At 43.3% G+C, this 17,277-nt stretch overlaps 2 protein-coding genes across 3 annotated transcripts; both read left to right on the forward strand.

Annotated features, from left to right (window-relative positions):
• The first annotated feature begins 1,583 nt into the window (after positions 1-1,583).
• Positions 1,584-11,158, forward strand: LOC147239587 (uncharacterized). 2 transcript variants are annotated; one of them, XM_086195726.1, is made up of 13 exons: positions 1,584-1,823; positions 3,738-4,055; positions 4,172-4,465; positions 5,048-5,353; positions 5,563-5,673; positions 6,429-6,590; positions 8,208-8,522; positions 8,618-8,668; positions 8,746-9,000; positions 9,079-9,417; positions 9,494-9,766; positions 9,879-10,154; positions 10,280-11,158. In XM_086195726.1, the coding sequence occupies exons 1-13, from the start codon at positions 1,772-1,774 to the stop codon at positions 10,312-10,314; spliced, it is 2,787 nt and encodes a 928-aa protein (XP_086051852.1). In that variant the 5' UTR covers positions 1,584-1,771; the 3' UTR covers positions 10,315-11,158. The 2 variants fall into 2 exon arrangements, with proteins under 2 accessions (XP_086051852.1, XP_086051854.1); XM_086195728.1 differs by having other exon boundaries at positions 8,292-8,522; positions 10,280-11,157.
• Positions 11,159-11,881: 723 nt separating this feature from the next.
• LOC147239588 (uncharacterized) lies at positions 11,882-17,236 on the forward strand. The gene is made up of 6 exons (XM_086195729.1): positions 11,882-12,128; positions 12,680-15,733; positions 15,828-16,023; positions 16,507-16,586; positions 16,672-16,763; positions 16,850-17,236. Exons 1-6 carry the CDS (start codon positions 12,075-12,077, stop codon positions 16,908-16,910), a joined length of 3,537 nt encoding a protein of 1,178 aa, XP_086051855.1. The 5' UTR covers positions 11,882-12,074; the 3' UTR covers positions 16,911-17,236.
• Positions 17,237-17,277: the final 41 nt, after the last annotated feature.

Consider the following 17,277-nt stretch of genomic DNA (forward strand, 5'->3'; position numbering starts at 1 on the left):
GCTCAGTAATTGTTTCATTTCAGCCAGGAAAACAAAATAACTACAACTCCTCTTGTTGCATGCTATTGTGTGTCAGCCGGTTGCACCTCGTACCATTAGCTTCAAGCTACAGAAACCGGACGGTTTCTCCTCAGCCGGCTCTTTCTTCAGTCCTGGACTCTGTAATGGTTTAAGTCAAAGTCATAGCATCCCCTGCTCGTTACAGGAAATAATCCTGATGTAAGCAACATCATTGGATTTGCATCAAAATTACATTGGGTTGTTCCTAGCAACACAATATAAAGTAAGCATGCATTCTCTGGCCCAACTTAGTGGACATAGGAAGTGATATTTTGTACCACAGTGCACACATCAGTCTGTTTCTTCATAAAGAATCCAATCATTCATAGGCTGAAACAGTTGTCCTTGGTGGAGGTATGTGCTCCAGGTGTTTTCTATTTTTAAAAATAGTTCAAATCTATCCTGAGTTTTTCACTTAAATTGCATGAAACAGAGTTAAATAATCACAAATTAATAATAATCATGAAAGTAATTTTGAAGGGTTGTTAAATGTTAAAGCTTATACAATGTAGAAAAATGGACAACAGGAACCTGAACTGTTTATGCTCCTCCCAAATGACTCTCCCAGCGAGTCCGCCCGGTTAATCTGAAGTGAATCATAAATTTGCAAATGGCAGGCATTTACACAATGAAGGGCCAGGAGTGGAAGTGACATGTCTATGACTAAGACATCTTAAAATAACACCTCGGTGTGTTTCTGCAAGCAGTCGCAAAATCCTGCAGCATTTGTGAACAGATGATGTCAAGACAAAAAAAATATACGCAGTGTATTATGACTGAGGGTGTCAGCCCAGCCCAGCCACGCAGCTCGGTAGGCAGTCCCAAGGCTCTTATGAGATGCAGTCATTCACCTTTTGTAGCGAATCATGAAAGCAACTTCAGAACGTGAAAACATGCACGAGGGCAAAGTTCCCATTGTCGAACTTATTTTTATTACTTCAACTACTTTAAGGTTCTAGTTTGGTTTCTGATCAAAAGCAAAGCAAAACAAGAAAGGGAACAAGTAAAAGAAATGCTTTCAGACCCAATGCCAACATCTCTGATTGATGGCTGCTATTTACACGGATACCATGTGTGAACACCAAACAGGAACTTAACCCAAGTTCTCGAACTGATATGTTATGACTAATTGGTGCAAAGTCAAACATTTTAAGGAGATAATGGAGTTAATGAACATTCAAAGGGAGGAACAGCTTTTATTTCAAACATCATTGTCCTGGCTACATAGAACAAAAGGGATGGGTCGTAGCAGGCTGAAGGGATCGAGCAGGTAAAACAACCTCTCTCTCTTTCCTAAATGCAACGGAAGACTAACTTTTCCCCACATATAAAAGAGTTGCAGTCTCGCCTGAGTGTTTGCCCACATAAGCTCAGTGGGATCACCCTTGCCGTTTGTTCATGACAACACTGCACCAATGTAAAGTAGCCCCAAAAACTTGGCGGCAGGCCCATCTGAATTTTAAGTGACCGGTTTCTGAACATCTCCCTCCTTTTCCCTGCTTCTCCTCTCTCGCTCTATCAGTCCTCCGGGGCTCTCTTATTTACGAGGACGTACACATATCAAGGGCCTCCTTTCATTCCTGTGAGGCCTCGGACAATATATTTTATTTCCCATCTGGCAGGACAAACCCGCCCACTGTCACCTCCTAGCTCTATATAAGACAGCAAAGGGGACTGATGATAAGAACCTGGTGTCAAGACAAGCCTGGCCATGCAGTGTAAAGTCCTTGTCCATGTCGTCCTCCTGGCTCTCATAAAGCATGGTGAGTATTGTGTCACTACACTCACAAGCTAAATCGCTGTTTTCTCACTTCATCGCACACGTTTCAGCTTTTTTACGATATTGCCTTCGGGAATTTGTGTCATGTTGTAGTGACTATGTTGGCGTCAAATGCAGAAAGAGCTGATGGTCACATTCTGACATCACCAACAGTGCACCTGACCTTTGTGTTAATTCACAATATAGGTGTATATCAGGGCTGGAGAGCAGCACGGGATATACATTATAGTAACGGTGCACAGAATACAACTTGACCTCCAGTTAATGTGAGCAATATTGCTGTCATTTCTGCTTAATGCTTATGATTTAAAGTTTTTTTTTTCATCATTGTAATAAAATTCCTTGAATTGTTAACTATCGTCTTATCACATCCTCATTCCAGTCATCGAACACTAGAAAAAGTACTGCGTCAACATCTGTAACATGACAGTGCAAAATAATGCTCAAGCACAACAACAAATAGCTGACGCAATTGAAGTGCAGTAAAATCTTTGGCCTGACTTTTCTGTGTATACTAAAGTGAGTCATTGTAATTGACTTCTTTATGTAAGCAATCAGCAGTCATTAAATCTATGTATGTAATTTTTACCTTTTAAAACTGAGCCAACTCTACGCCATGCCCAGTCTAGACGGCAGTGGGTCAGTGGCCCTTCCTCTGTGGATCAGTATCTGCTTTTACTTTAAATCTGTATATATGAAAATAAAAAAAAATAAAAAATTACAAAAGAGAGACACATACCCTCCACCATTCGTCATGTGTCTCTGTCCTATCACCCTGCAATGATCGAAAAACTAATCATTCTCAACTAGAGCTGTAACTTAAACACTTCAAAGTTTTCCATTGCTCGGCTCTTTACCTGCCGACAAGTATTTATTGTTCCAGTTACTCATTAAGCTGATTGTAGCCAGCGCTGACTGAAAGGCTCCATATTTACTCTGATTCAAGGCGGTGCGCTCAGATTATTGATTCATGATTAGGGATGAAAAGAAAGAATGTGAAATGGAAGAAAGATCACGAAACTCAAACCCCTGACTCACATTTATTTATCTCTGTTTATTCAGGTTCATGACATGAGGCTCTTCAGATAAAGATTATTTGCCCAACCTGATACATATGTTTGATTACTGCCGTTGTATTGAAGCATGTTTATTTAGTGTTTTGTTCTGATGGTAGTTAATAGACTGACTTAATAGGTGGAAAAAAATGAGATTTTAAAGTGAGAACGCGTCACTTGTGCTAACAGCGAGCCCTGAGGCTACAAATTTAACAGTGCGTTTATGCAGATGCCCGCATTAAGAGGCTAATTTCAACTGCTCACGTCGACAAAGCCAATTGATAGACGGGTGGAAACACTTTTAACATCGAGAAAGAGTTCCATCAATACACTTTTTCTTAGTCGGTGCACAGATTTAATACAGCAGATGCTATAGCATCATTTATTCTTTGCTAACCACTCAGCTAATGAACGTCTCAGCCTTTACAACTAAACAACACCTGCATCTCCTCAAAAGACTCCAAGTGGTCCAAACTATGGTAGTTTCAGATATAAATGCACAACTTATACCTCTTGTGTGAAGTTGAGATGTTGTGATCTCACGAAACAAGTAAGTTACGTCAGTGACAAATAAAAAGTGGAAAAGTTTGTGATGTGCTATTTTGCTTAGAACACGTCACTAAAAAAGCGCGCTGACGAACTTCCTGTTGGATGCTCAAATTGAACAGATATGATATTTATTGCTGATGATATCTTCGCCTGTCTTTGAAAACTGCTGAAAGACCTCATACAGATCATCGCGCAAACATTAAAGGCAGATTTCACTCCAAAACTTCAACAGACTCTTGTTCTGCAGCATGAATTGTAAGTAAAGGCTCTGTTTGGTCTCTCTGTGTGTACAGCGTCTCCAAGTGAAATCCAGGCCAGACCAAACACAAATGCATCCCTCCCCTGCGCTGCCACGTTCTCTCCCCCTGAAGAAATAGACGAAGCTCTCTTCAGAGTCTCTTGGACGATGAACGGCTCTGACGTCGCCTCATTCGTAAAAGCAGAAATTAAAATAAAAGAAGGTTTCAGCTGGAACACCAGTGATTTCCTCAATGGAGACTTTTCACTGATCGTCCTGAGAGCCAGCCTCAGCCTGCAGGGAGAGTATGAATGCACAGTCAGCTACAACGCCACAATGCTGCATTCCAGCGCTGTTACGTTTCGAGTTGTAGGTAAGTGGGTTTGTTCAGTTGGGAGTTGAAGTCGGCAACTGAACCCTAAACACAAGCACAAAGCTCAACTCTGGCTTTCTTGTCACCCCCCCCCCCCCCCCCCTCTCTCTCTTAAGCTTCCCCAACTCTGTCAGTCCCTCAGCAGTGGGTGGTGTTAGAGACAGAGAGCCAGCTTAAATGTCATGCAGACGGCTTCTACCCTCCTCCTGTTTTCTTCTCCTGGACTAGAGATGGGCAAGAGATTCATCCTCCCTACCAACTTGATGGTGAACAGACTCAAGATGGCTTCTACCGGGCTGTGGGTAACCTCACTTTCTACCCTTCCCGTGGAGACCAGAATGCAACATTTGGCTGTAAAGTGTTTCACAACAGCACTTCTCACGTACTGGATTTTCAACTTAATATCACCTGTGAGTGACACACAAACAGTCTTCCAACATGATGACGCATGTGTCCTACTGTGAATTTGCATATAACTTACTATTAAGTACGTTGTTCAATTATTTCTCTTTTGGAGGGAGCGGATAATCAAACGTCAGGGCAAGATTAAAAATTTAAACATCAGAGTTGGCAAGAACTTGTTCGCAGAGCAAGGAACAAACATAGAGAGCAAAAGTAAATGACGTGAAAATAAATTTTTCAGGGCAGTAGCAAAGTGAACATGGTCACTGTTCAATGATATCAGAGATGTCTTTGATATGGTCGTAATGGCTCCAGTGGAAACAGCGGGGGATTTACAACCTTCTCTAAACCACAAGAATTTGTGCATCGCAGGCCACTTTCCTTTAGGCGTTTGTGTTTTTTCTGGCAAGAGCTGGGGCGTAGCTTCCGGTCCTGCTGGATGTTTTGACATTAATATATGACAGTGTTGTAACACAGAAAGGCCCAGCCACAGTGATCCTTTGCAGTTTCTTTTACTGCGTTGGACGCCTCAAATAATCCTTTTTAATCTGATTGGTTTTATAATGCTACTTTCCTCTGTCTCTCCTCAGATCCCCCCTCTATTCGACTCTCGGTCATACCCTCACCCTCCAGCAATAATCCCCTCACTCTTTACTGTGATGTGGACAGTTTCTACCCCGAGGAGGTGTCTGTGTCCTGGCTACAAAATGGCACAGTCCTCCCTGAACCCCCCGCCACCGAACGGAACCCAGATGGAACCTACAGAACCAGGCGGTATTATAGTTTAAGCCCCGAGCAGAGAGGGCGAGGTGGGCAAGTGGAGTGTGCAGTAAACCAACCTGGGGTGGTGTCACCTGCTCACGGCTCAGAATACCTTGAAAAACTAGACCCTCAAGGTATGTTTTTGAACAAGTGATGTTTTGTAACATTTTTCAAAAAATCAAACCTGTCTGAGATGAGCAGTTTGACCCTTAACCATATTTTTGAGGAGATCTGGATTATCTTTATTGATAGTTGTTTACTTTTAGAAGAGTGGTTGGTAACCTGTGGCTGCCTTTGTAGCCTTACAAATGGATTCACATGTTCTCTCTCCGTTCTTTCCTAGATGAATCTCCAGTGTTAACGAAATCAGCCAAAGCTTCCGTGGCTCTCATGTGTATTTCTCTGGTGCTCGTCTTCCTGCTCTGCTTTGGCTTTTCTTGGAGGAGAAGGGATGGTGAGTTATGAACGTAACGTGTCACGTAAATTAAGGCCCTAACGGTGTATTTGGCCTTATCTGAATTGTATTTAACTTGAGGGCTTTTTTCATAAAAGTATCTAGTAATTACAAGAAGCAAATAACAGAGCTACTGCAGTTCCTTTTTTTTTTAACTTTAGAAGAAATGGTTTTTAAACAAAAGTGAAACTTTGGTGCGGCACCAATGCCTCTGTTTTCTGTCTCAGTGATCCTGAACAGATGATCACAAACACGCAGACACTGAGTATCGCTTTGTTTGGAGGTGGCAGGCGCAGAATAACCAGTGTGGCAGGACTGCTCCTCCACAGGCTGCTTTAACAGCCGAACTCACGCGTACTCTCCACGTCCACGCATCTTCCCTCACTTTTCTTCTTTTTTCACCCACACGCTCGACAATCCTCGTAGCAACCCGACTACTTCTTCGCGGAGTCACTGGAGCTATCAGCTGGCCTAACTTTAGGCGGGCCAGGACCTGCTGAACGGTGAATCAGCCGTGAGGCATTCCACTACTTGTTATCACATAAAATGAATGTTACTGATCCAGTCTGTGTCTGAACGAACAAGGGTGGTGTGAACTTTGGAGTCCCTTTGTGACACAACAAGTGTGAATCAGGGCACATCTCAGAACTATGTAAACATCCAGTCCTGTAACTCTTTCACAATGGTTCCCGTATCAGATTTCTCTCATGAACACTGTCGTTTGATTGAGCTCTGTTCTTTCTCCCATAATTCAGAGAAACAGAAATCTCTGAATGTGTCAGGGATCATTCTCCCCCCACGCGTAGTTGTTGGTCAAAAGGGCAGAGTGTCAGTGAGCATTGAAGGCAGGAGGGTGGACCGAGTCCAGACAGCGTGGTTCCTGAATGACACCCCTATCGCCGACACCTCTCTCACAGGTAGGAATTCCAATAATGTTCAAAACACGATAATCACGGGCTGAATATGTATTTTAGCCTTTAAATCTTTAACCCTTAAAATCCCCCCTGATCAGTTAGTCGCTAGAAACGTTCAAAATCTCAGACAACGCAGTTGCAAAATCATGCAGTTACCTAACGAGCAACATCACAATAAGTTTGATGAAAATCCTCAAGTTTTATGTGGAATATTTTTGGTGGAATATTGTTGTTTTGGGTTTGGATATGGACTCACTGGGAATATAGAGAGAAAATAGAACCATGACCATCTTAGATGCGTGCCACAGTGGTGGCCCAAAGCTTAAGTGAACGGCCTGAACTTGGCCGTAGAAACTGAGGAAGTAGCGCTCCCACATGACGACCACTGAGGTGCCAAGTGAGCGGTTATCAAGTGTGAATATGAATGGGAAAAAAAATACAATTCTATATATTTGATGGTGAAATTAAAAAAGACTTGCGAAGTTTATGACGGTGCTGCTTCACTATGAATACCAACCTTTTAGCCACTAACAAGTCCACTTTGAAGCTTTTTGACGCTCTGCATTGTGAGACTATGGGGCCGATATGGCGCGCGTCAGTGGCGGTGGGTAAGGGGTGACACAGGGTGGCACCCGCCCCCCCCCTGTAATATTATTGGCCACCCCATGGGCCACCCCATTCCCATTGGCAAGTAAGTGTTGTAACCCCCTGCGCCCACCCCACCCCCCTGAAAAAACTCTGGATCCGCCCCTGGCGTGTGTAGGAATGTGGACATTCTAATGATGAGGGATTAGAAGATCGTCTGCTAAGCACAGACCTGGTTGCATTTTTGCGAGGGGTTTTGACATTCTTTTGGCACCAGACCGATGTACAAATACTTGCTGCATTTAAATACTCCTGGAAAACCGGAACACTGAGTGGATGCTTGGGAACTAGCGTTAACGTTCGGTTGTTTTAGCTGACATTTTTATTTATTCAGATGAAATGACGATAGATTTTGGCAGCCAACTGTTTGCAGCAGTTAAGCTCATGTTAAAATTACATCCAACTACATGACGATAATGTCATCCAGCATTAACTAAAATATGTGTCTTATAACTGTTATAACAGCTCATTTACTCACATGGGATGAGCTATTACATCTGTTCAAAAAAAAAATCTTTCCCCAATTGAAATTACCCAAGAATTCATAGAAAAAGCAAACGTCCCTATCCTCCGTCAGCTCTTGAATGCAGCACGTCCTTGCGGATCTCCCAGGTGACGTGAGAAGACTCTCAAAAGTGAAATGGAAGTTGATCTGTGCCTAACAGATCGTCCGCAGACAAAAACAAAAGAATGTTACAAATATGTGTTTGTGGAACAAATAGGATTAAATGTATGATGCCGAAGTTGAAAAAAAATTAAGATGTTTCCATTTGTAGATCATTTGAGGATCGACTAATACGCATCTGTATCTATGCTGGACTACTTTTCTCTCCATAAGTATCTCTTGTTTTTAAAAAGAAATACATATGTTATTAAAAATTCATGAAGAACGCATGAAATGTGTCAACTAATCCTAAAATGAACTGTGTTTTTTGTCTTATACACTTTAATTCCTCTAACATTTCCCCAATGTAGACACCTCCAAAGCTAACTTTAACTGCCTTTACAACCCCCTAACCACCATCCATTTGCCCTACGGTTTAACTCTCACATCCCCAGTGTCAGAAAAAGGTCCTCTCCTGGCATCCAGAGGCGAGATGGGTTACTACAAGCTGCACTCTCAGGGCCCGCTGCTGTCATCTGGGAGTGGTATTCAGCAGCTGATCTCCTCACTCACCTTCATCCCCCAGATTTCACGCCACAAGGGGGCAGTGTTTAAGTGTCAGGTGTCATACATGGGCAAGGACAAGATTGTGATGGAAAGAGTGTCGGAGAAGTTTACAGTTCTATGTAAGAGAAGTTTTTTTTCTCAACTTATTTTTGATTCAAATTGGTTTTGTTTTTTCACAAGTGCTGTGACAGATGTGTTGTGGTTTCTCTCTCAGCTGCACCAGAAGTATCGGAAATTCAGCTGGCAGAGACGGCGAATGACTCAGGTAACTCAACAAAAAAGTGAGTGTGAATGATTTGGGACATGTTGGCTGAACATCCCTGCTGCGTTCCTGTTTTCCAGACATAATCAGCCTGACAGTACGGGCGTCCCATTTTCACCCAGACGTCATCACCTTCCGTTGGTTCTGCCAGGGAGGTGAGCTGAGCCCCGTAGCCTCCCAGGCCTCGTCCTCCCCTCGACCAAATTCAGAGGGATTCTTTTCGGCCTACAGCCAGTGTAAACTACCGCGAAATGAGCTGGAACAGGGCGGCACTAAAGTGTGGGTCAGTGTCCATCACATCGCTCTCAAGCAGCCGGTCACCCGTGAGACTAGAGGTAAGAAAAAAGTACAAAATGAGCATCGCAGCTGGCTGGAGAAATGAAAGACTGATCCTCCGCCTCACATCCTAACAGGTTTCATCAAGAGACCGTGTGTGTCCGAGATTGTCGGCAGCACTTCGTCCATGGACCAGGTCTTGACTCTGGGATGTGAAATCACAGATTTCTACCCTCCCAACATATCTGTCACCTGGCTAAAGCTGAGAGATGGAGAGCAAGATGACCGGGAGGAGGAGGTGATTGAAGGAGGAGAGATGTGGGGCCCCATAGAGACTCATCCTAGACTTTACCGGACCACAGCCACATTGAAAAGGACCCAGGAGAGAAGGGAGAGAGGAGGGGGGCTCGTTTGTCGAGTGGAACACTGTTCCCTACAGGAACCTATTGAGAGACACTGGAGGAATGCTGACATCGGTGGGAAAACGTGTTTTTATTGATAAAATCATAGATACTTCTTATCAAAATAACACTTTGTCTCCCCCCTGCACAGTTGCTCCCTCCATCCCTTCCTCCATCTCAGTGTGCTGGAGCAGTGAGGGGGTCGGTGTGTTCTCTCTCCTGTTTAAAGGGGGTCACCCGAAGGTCAAAGTACTCTGGACAGCAGGTGGGACCGCCCTCTCACCGCTAGTGTCCAATGAGACGGAGGAGATAGGAGATGACGGGCAGAGGGAGCTGAAGAGTGTGTGTGCTCTGGAGAGGTCCATCAGACCACTGAGTCGGACAGACAAGCCACTGGACAAACAGAGGAACGGACATTTGATAAGTACTTGTGATTTGTCTTCATTTGCAACACCAGAAGCTTTATTTTTCTGTTTTATCTTTGTTTTTATCTATTTGATCTTTTTGTTTGTATCCTTTTCTCCATGTTGCTACAGGAACCAAAGCTGCTGTCACAGACCCTCACACTGAGGGAATAGCGTACATCGACGAAAAGGTGGATGGGGAGAATAACAACAACAACGTGGAGGAGGAAACCAAGTCGGAGCTGGAGGAGGAAAGCGACGAAGAGCGACAGGAAGACTCGGGCGCCCTGCATATCAACGGAGTCGACCTGCGGAGGGGTCCAAGAGAAAACGAGAGGGCGCATTTGAGAGTGTGTGTGGAGATCACACACCCTGCTCTGAAGCTTCCTGTTTACCGTCTATGGACAGGTGAGACGATGCACTTCAGTACTGTTTAGCATCGAATAAAAAAGAGTGACGCACCGCCCACATTATGAAAAGCCCCATTCAGGTTTGAGCTAAAAAAAAAACTCCCTTTGTGTCTCTTTTTTTAGAGCCCAATGAGGAAATGACATCATCTTCTACATGAAAATTCTGCGCGAGCTGCCTTGTTCCACATCTCTAAAATACGCTTTCGTATCTCTACATGTTGAAATAGTGGCAGTGCTTTTAGTCCATCAGGCTCTTTTTATGTGATCAAGCGTGGTTGTGCTTTTTTTTTCTTCTTTATTTATTATTACATGTTTATCTCTTTCTTTTTCTTCACACATCTTGATTTTTGTTTTTTCTTTTTTTTTGTTGTTGTTTTTTTTTTTTACAAATGTTCATATTTTTGTACAAATATATTTTAAAAATCCTATGACGGGGGGAGGGATATTGTTTTTCAACGGCGTTTCAAAAGAATAAAATTTCAATTCATTTTATGGTGAATGGTTATGTTTCTGTTTTGTTCCGTCGAAAACTGGAAATGAATCACTTAGAGAAGTGTTGATGGTCCAGCGATGCATCGAGAACAACTTCTCCTTTCAGAATACACTTCTGTTTTTTGTGGGTTTTGATTTTTTTTTTACGTGGACCACAGGCATGGTACTCCTCCGAGTCAGACGGAGGATGTGACAGGATGCGGTGGTTTGGTTTTATAAACTTCCTCAGCCACAGAGCAGGGTGACTGTCATGGCTGTGCGATGGTGACCATTTCAAACCGTCTTTAGCACGAGATAAATTCTCAACAACTGATCTTTAGACATGGAAAAACTGTTCCTTTGTCGAGTTTAATCCACAGGAGCATGAGTTCGTTTTTATTGCAGGCGTGAGGGCAGTGTGACAATTCTCTTCTCTCGCATTTGTACATTTCCTCTTGTGAATGTGTTAGCCGCTGGTGTGAAGCGGCTCTCTCGCTGCTTGTGAGATAAGACAAGACAAAGGTCATCTGTTTGAGTTTTATCATCAATCCAAGAATGCGCGTTTCTAATGACAGCTCACTGATGGCCAGACCAGAAACTACTGAAACTAGTCAACGAGGCCGCAGTGTCCATGTTCTTTTGTTCAGACCGACTAATTGGGGCTTTTGAACTGAATTGTTTCAATTTAAGAAACTATGTACTCATGTTTCATCCTATTTTACCAAATGCTGAACTCCCACATTTTCATTTTACGTTCATACTTTAACACAAATTAAAAGAAAAAATACTTAAGCATTCAAAGTACATTTTTGCTTTTAGAAAAGGTACTAGGGAATTATTTTCCAAATCTTTGGGGGAAAAAAATACAATACTTTAACTCTGCAAAAAAAATTGACTTAAATTACTTCACTTGGAGTGATGATAGACAAGGAGTACTTAAATCTTGACTCAAGTACAGCTCATTCAATTCAGGGACTCCATATGAGGAGGATTCCTTCAGTATTGGTTTTATGGAACGTGTCACGTTAATCTGATTTAATTTATTTAATTTATAGACGTTGTGTACGGGGAAGCTGGGCCAGGTACAGTGCAGCCTCGCTGATGGGGGCTCACGGTGCTTTTCCGGCACGACTGTTGCAAGTGACAAGACAACTTTAGTAAACTCAGAGACCAGTGGCTCGACCGGGTTTTAAGTTACCAGAAGCTGCACGCAGCCGGAAAGGCGGTGCGGCGCTGATGCAGAGGCGACACAGCTGTGTTAATCAGGCTCTTCCTCATCATGACACACCGGACATGTCAGTGAGAGGAACTTAACCTCGACTGTCAGCTCAGCCAAATTAATCTGGAACCATTCGCTGCCGAGTTGGACTGATGCATCAGAGTCGGTCTGACTTGTTACATCCAGAAGAAAAGAGTCAGATGATGTGAGAGGAGGAAGTTTGAAGACATGGATCCGGTCAGCTCCATTTCCAGGGTGGAGAGGACTTTCTGGAATATTTGGGTGAGCCTCGCTACGAACCAATATATTCAATGATGTCATGTCCAGTGGTTGTGTTAAATCCAGCGGTTCAACTTAAATATGTGAAATATTGACGAAACGCCATGGCGCGCGCGCACACACACACACACACAATTCCACTGTTAATGTTGACCAAAATTTGCAGAATCACTTATGCCAAACTAAGTTAGAATTCTATTTAAAGACTGGTGGAAAATAACTAATTTTCAGGCCCAAATCGAGGTTTTGCGTCTGTATGTGATGTTAAATGGTTTAGCAACATTTGAATTCTGAGTTGTCCTTGTCTTTTCTGAATTTTATACATTTGTTTGGGTTTAACTATTCCACAACCATTCATGAACAGGTGGGGGTCAAAGTTACTTGTACAATGAATTACTGCCAATGCAACATTTGGCTAAATAAAAGTAGAAATCCGTATGCTTTTGGCTATATAAGTCTTCGTTTCTGCAAAAGCATGAATAGGACAAACGTAAAAGAATTCGTTTGTTCTCCAGTTACATGAATAAGTTGACTTTTGTCTCTGTCTTTCACAGTACTACTTAAGTGAAGCTGTTAGCAGATTCCTCAGGTCAGAGCCCGCTAACGTCACCAACGATGACCCAAACTCCCTCCAGGAATCTGCAGCTGACGCTCAGTCTGCCAACTGCGGTCAGGAAGAGGAGATCTCTGGCAGAGGGAGAACTGATGAGAAACCGCCTCTTGTGACGGATTCTCAGTGTTGCTCCTCTCAGTGTGTTGTCGCCTGGGAACTTAGCGCAGCAGAAGTTGCCTCATGTCCTGATGAAGAAAGAGAACTGCAGGAAACCGGACCGAGAAGAAGTAGCGAATGCAAAGCACTTGAGGAAGATGAGGGTGATGGTGGAGAGGAGCAGTTTTCTCGACCAGGAAGCGCAGATGCGCGCTTGCTCGTTGCGAGAGATGCAAGAACAGAAGATGAACCAGAAGAAAACTATAAAGATGAGTCTGAAATCCATGCAAACACTGAGTTGCTAAACCCCAAAGATGATGCAATGGGTGAAGATACGGAGGCACTCATAAAAAAGCCACATGAGGCAAAGACACCAGGTGATTTGGATGAATCTACAACAAACATCCAGGAACAGGAAGAAGACACTGAAGAGCAGCACAATGCTGAGTGTGACAAATATTCATCCTCCGCTTGCAGCTCAGAGAGAGAAGAACCCGAGGTGAGGTCAATCGCAGCTTTGAGTCAGGACGAGGGGGGTGAGTTGAGCGAAGAAGAATCGAGGGTGCAGAGGAAGAAGGCCGATAAAGCAATGACACAAGAAGAAAAGGAAAACTGTGGCATTGTGTTACAACCGGCCCCTGAAAATGAAGACAACCATTCAACCACAGAAGAACTCAACAGAGACGACGCGGCGTTGCATGCTGAGTCAATCCTGGATTACAGTAAAACTGATATCCAGTCAGAAGATGGTCAAAATGACACTGGACCTGGAAAAATGATCTCTGATATCTGCACAGGAAGTGCAATCGATAAGTGTCTGGAGGAAGAGGAGGAGGAGGAGGAGGAGGAGGAGGAGGAAGTGTGTGGTGCTGGCATTAAGGAAGAAAGTGCCGGTGAGTTGGCGGAGGCTGCAAGCATCCAGCCAACGGCTGATAGTCAGGAGCGGAAAGACAACGTGGAAAACCTTCTAGAAGAATCATGCTGTGAAGACTTTGCCCAGATCGTTGTGATGACAGATGAGACTCCTGAAGACGTGGCTAATGAGGCTAAAGTGCAAACAAAACCAAGAAAGAAGGATGATCTTGGAAGCCGCGGCGCTGCCATCAGTGAGAAATCGGATGTGATGACAGAGTTAACAGTGGAAGGAGAGAACGCAGAAGAGGAGGAGCTCTTGGGCCTAGAGGACAACCATGAAAGTTTAATGGAAAAATCATGTTCGACCACTGCGGAAACAGTAAAACCCGAGGACGAGACTGGACAGGAAGTAAGTGGAAGACTTAAAAATAGTCCACTTAGTACATGTGAAGGTCATGTTGTTGTGTCACAGCAGCTAAATACTCCAACATGCGGAGAAACCCGAGGGGCAGTTCCTGAATACAACAATGAGCCAGGGCCAAATGAAAATACAGCACAATGGTTCCTGGAAGTAGTTGATTCCAAGGAAATCCAGACCACCCAGTTACCAGGAGAGGTGGCAAACAAAGAGCTGGAGCGCTCTCAGAACGGGGGCGGTGGAGCTGAGTGTTTGGTGGCCATCGAGCACATGGAAGAGGAACACAGCTGGAGGCTTCCAGATGAAAGTAACTTGTTCACAGAAGGTGGAAAACCGAGCATCCCTGGTGCTGAACTGCCATCGGAGGAGCCACTTGTTGAACAAGGAATTCAAGAATCCGGAATTGTGCAAGAGGCTGGACTATTAGTGAGCTCAATGAAGACGGAGATCTCAGATGAGGAATGTGACGCACAGGACAAAGACCTACAAGATAGTAGTGAGGAGCTGTTTGATTCCAAAGAAGCTGTGGGAGAAGAAGCTGCGAAGGATGTGGCTGGACTCGCCGCTGACACTTTCCTTGACACAGAAGCACGTAAGATGACCGAGATGAGTTCTTGTGATGAAATGGTAAACGCCATGAACTTGGAACAAAACAGCAGTGGTGCCTCGAGCCTGCTCGAGGACATTACTGAATCAGAATTCTTGAAAGAGCCAGTCGAGGCTAAATTAATGGAATGTACAGAAGAATTGCAAGATGCTGGAATAGAAATGGAAGAAATGGGAGATTGGCTCCAGGAGGAAGCTGCAGAAGATGAAGGACGGAACAAAAATGAGAGCGAAGCTTCAGGGATAGTGGAGGTCAAGGCAGACACATTCATGACAAAAAATGAACACGACATGTTTGCAGACTCAGAGTTACGTATCACCACAAAGCCACAGGTGAACCTGCCGGAGACACTAGTCCATCTATCGGACAAAACATGGCAGACAAGCAACGAAATGTTAGAAGATGCCGGCACAGCTGATGAGTCAACGCATCCGCCAGATGAACCTGAAGAAACAGGAAGTGGAGATGTGATCGCCGAAGATATCCTTGACTTGTGGATACGGGCCGCATCGTCAGACGAGATGCACTGCATGAAACAAAGAGAAGAACTTGAGTTTAAACAACATAGGGACACTGAAATAGTTCTGCCAAATGAGGAAAGAGATGAAATTCAGTCAGATACACAACAGGAAGTGGCGGTCAATGTAGAGGAATCAAGATTCTTCACAGATATATCTGTGTTAAATATGCATCAACCTTGTGGTGACGCAAAATGTACAGATGGTGTGAAGTGTTCGACCGAAACGCTTTTTGATGTTGAGAAAACTGAAGAGAAGCTTCTGGAAATAAATGTGTCTGAGATCGAAAAGACTGATTCTAAACTATGGGAAGCTTGGTTAGCAGAGGGAATCGTGTCTACCGATGCTGCTTTGCAAGGGGAAGCTTGTTTTGACTCAGAGAGAAGGGGCTCTTTAGACAAACTGCACATTGGATGGTCAGAAAATATCGAAATATCACCCGATCCAATCAAAGCTGAGGAGGCGGAGCAGCCACCCATCAAGCCTGACCATCAGCCCGAGGTAGAACTTCTCAATCCTCATATATCTGTTGATTCAGGCAGGATTCACAACCTACACAGATGGTGTTTTTAATGTTACTTTTTTGGCGTCGCAGGTAAATGGCTTTGCGCTGGACTTTTCTGCTCAAAAATCAAGAATCGCTGTGAAAAACCCTCACGTGAGACCGCCAAAGGACCCCCGCTCCCTTCTGCATAAGCCCTCGGTGGATCCCATAGCCTCTACACATCTGGCTGGCAAAGTCCCTGCAGGGGTGCCCTTGGTAGGCTTGGGCATTGGAATAAAACTGCCTGGTGGGTCTCTTTAAAACTACAGAAGACCATTTCACCCAGTACAATTAGAAAATAACATCAAAAATGAAGCTTTGATTATAAAAAAATATTCCTGTTTTAGGTCCTAAGTATGGGATAAAAAGCCAAAATTATGAGGTCGTCTTTAAATGTTGTGGTTTGAAGACATAATAATGAGATAAGCACCCAAAATTATGAGCTAAAGACGTAAATATGACATGAAAAGTCAGAATTATGAGGTGAAAGCTTAAAATCATGAGATAGAATTTCACTTCCCATTGTCCCACTGAGGTATTAACTGATGTGTATCTTATAATTATAACTTTAGCTTAAGCTTGAACTTTTTAAATCACAAAACCCTAATTTACCGTTGCAATATTTTCATCTTCAAGGCAAAGTTTTTCTTTTATTGGCTGTTTATAGGTCTCCATGCCAGACATTTACTGTCCTGTCTGATTATAATGGAGCTTATTTTTGTTCCTCAAGGACTCAGCCCCGGTATTCCAGTTTTAAGAAAGACGCAGAAGGGGGTGATGGTTGAAGATAACCTTGAAACATCATCCCAGGTAGATCTTAGTTTTTAAATGTCACACTTTTTTAAAATTTTGTTGTCGCATTATTTGCTTTTTTTTAAATGTTATATTTCAACAGGAACCTGAGGCAAAACCAGAAGAGAGGGCTGACATTCCCAAACATGAGGACACGCCACAAAAACCTAAGTGGACCCCACCAAAACATGCGGGGTAAAAAAAACCCAGCACATTATCGACATTATTCAATTTAGCACAAAATCTTATGTCTGAACCTTTTTTTTTTTTTCCATCCACAGATTTGGAAATCCCCTCATGTCAGAGCTCAAGAGCAAACTGAAGAAAACTGTAAACGAATAAGGGGACAAATTGTAAAGTGTGCGGGATTCTGAATTTATCGCGCACGCCTTTAGGGTGTATATATCAAAATTAATGCATTAATTAAGTGTGGTGTTTAACTTTGTAATAAACTTGAACTGAAACGCATTGGTGGAACGGCCCAATCATCACATCCTCAATCAGAAAACAGTAGGTAGAAGAATAAAATCCTTTTTGTCTTTTAAAGAAAGTAGAAACAATTAACACACGTTTGGGCTGCACAAATGTCTCTCATACCTGTAACACTGAAGAAAAATGTAGTTAATCTAACATTACTAGGATGACGGGGATTAGTTATTAACATGAAAATGATCATTTCCACAGGTTTATAATGATTAAAATTCATCTG

Source organism: Aulostomus chinensis, chromosome 23 (genome assembly GCF_037954235.1).
Source record: "Aulostomus chinensis isolate RoL2024-O1b breed Wild chromosome 23, RoL_Achi_v1.0, whole genome shotgun sequence".
NCBI classification, from domain to species: Eukaryota; Metazoa; Chordata; class Actinopteri; order Syngnathiformes; family Aulostomidae; genus Aulostomus; species Aulostomus chinensis.

Coding starts and splice junctions, on each gene's coding strand:
- LOC147239587 (XM_086195726.1), top strand. CDS start 1,772: ATGCAGTGTAAAGTCCTTGTCCATGTCGTCCTCCTGGCTCTCATAAAG. Junction 8,669..8,745: donor AGAGACGGCGAATGACTCAG/GTAACTCAACAA, acceptor CCTGTTTTCCAG/ACATAATCAGCCTGACAGTA. Junction 10,155..10,279: donor TGTTTACCGTCTATGGACAG/GTGAGACGATGC, acceptor CTCTTTTTTTAG/AGCCCAATGAGGAAATGACA.
- LOC147239588 (XM_086195729.1), top strand. CDS start 12,075: ATGGATCCGGTCAGCTCCATTTCCAGGGTGGAGAGGACTTTCTGGAAT. Junction 15,734..15,827: donor AGCCTGACCATCAGCCCGAG/GTAGAACTTCTC, acceptor TTGGCGTCGCAG/GTAAATGGCTTTGCGCTGGA. Junction 16,024..16,506: donor CATTGGAATAAAACTGCCTG/GTGGGTCTCTTT, acceptor TTGTTCCTCAAG/GACTCAGCCCCGGTATTCCA.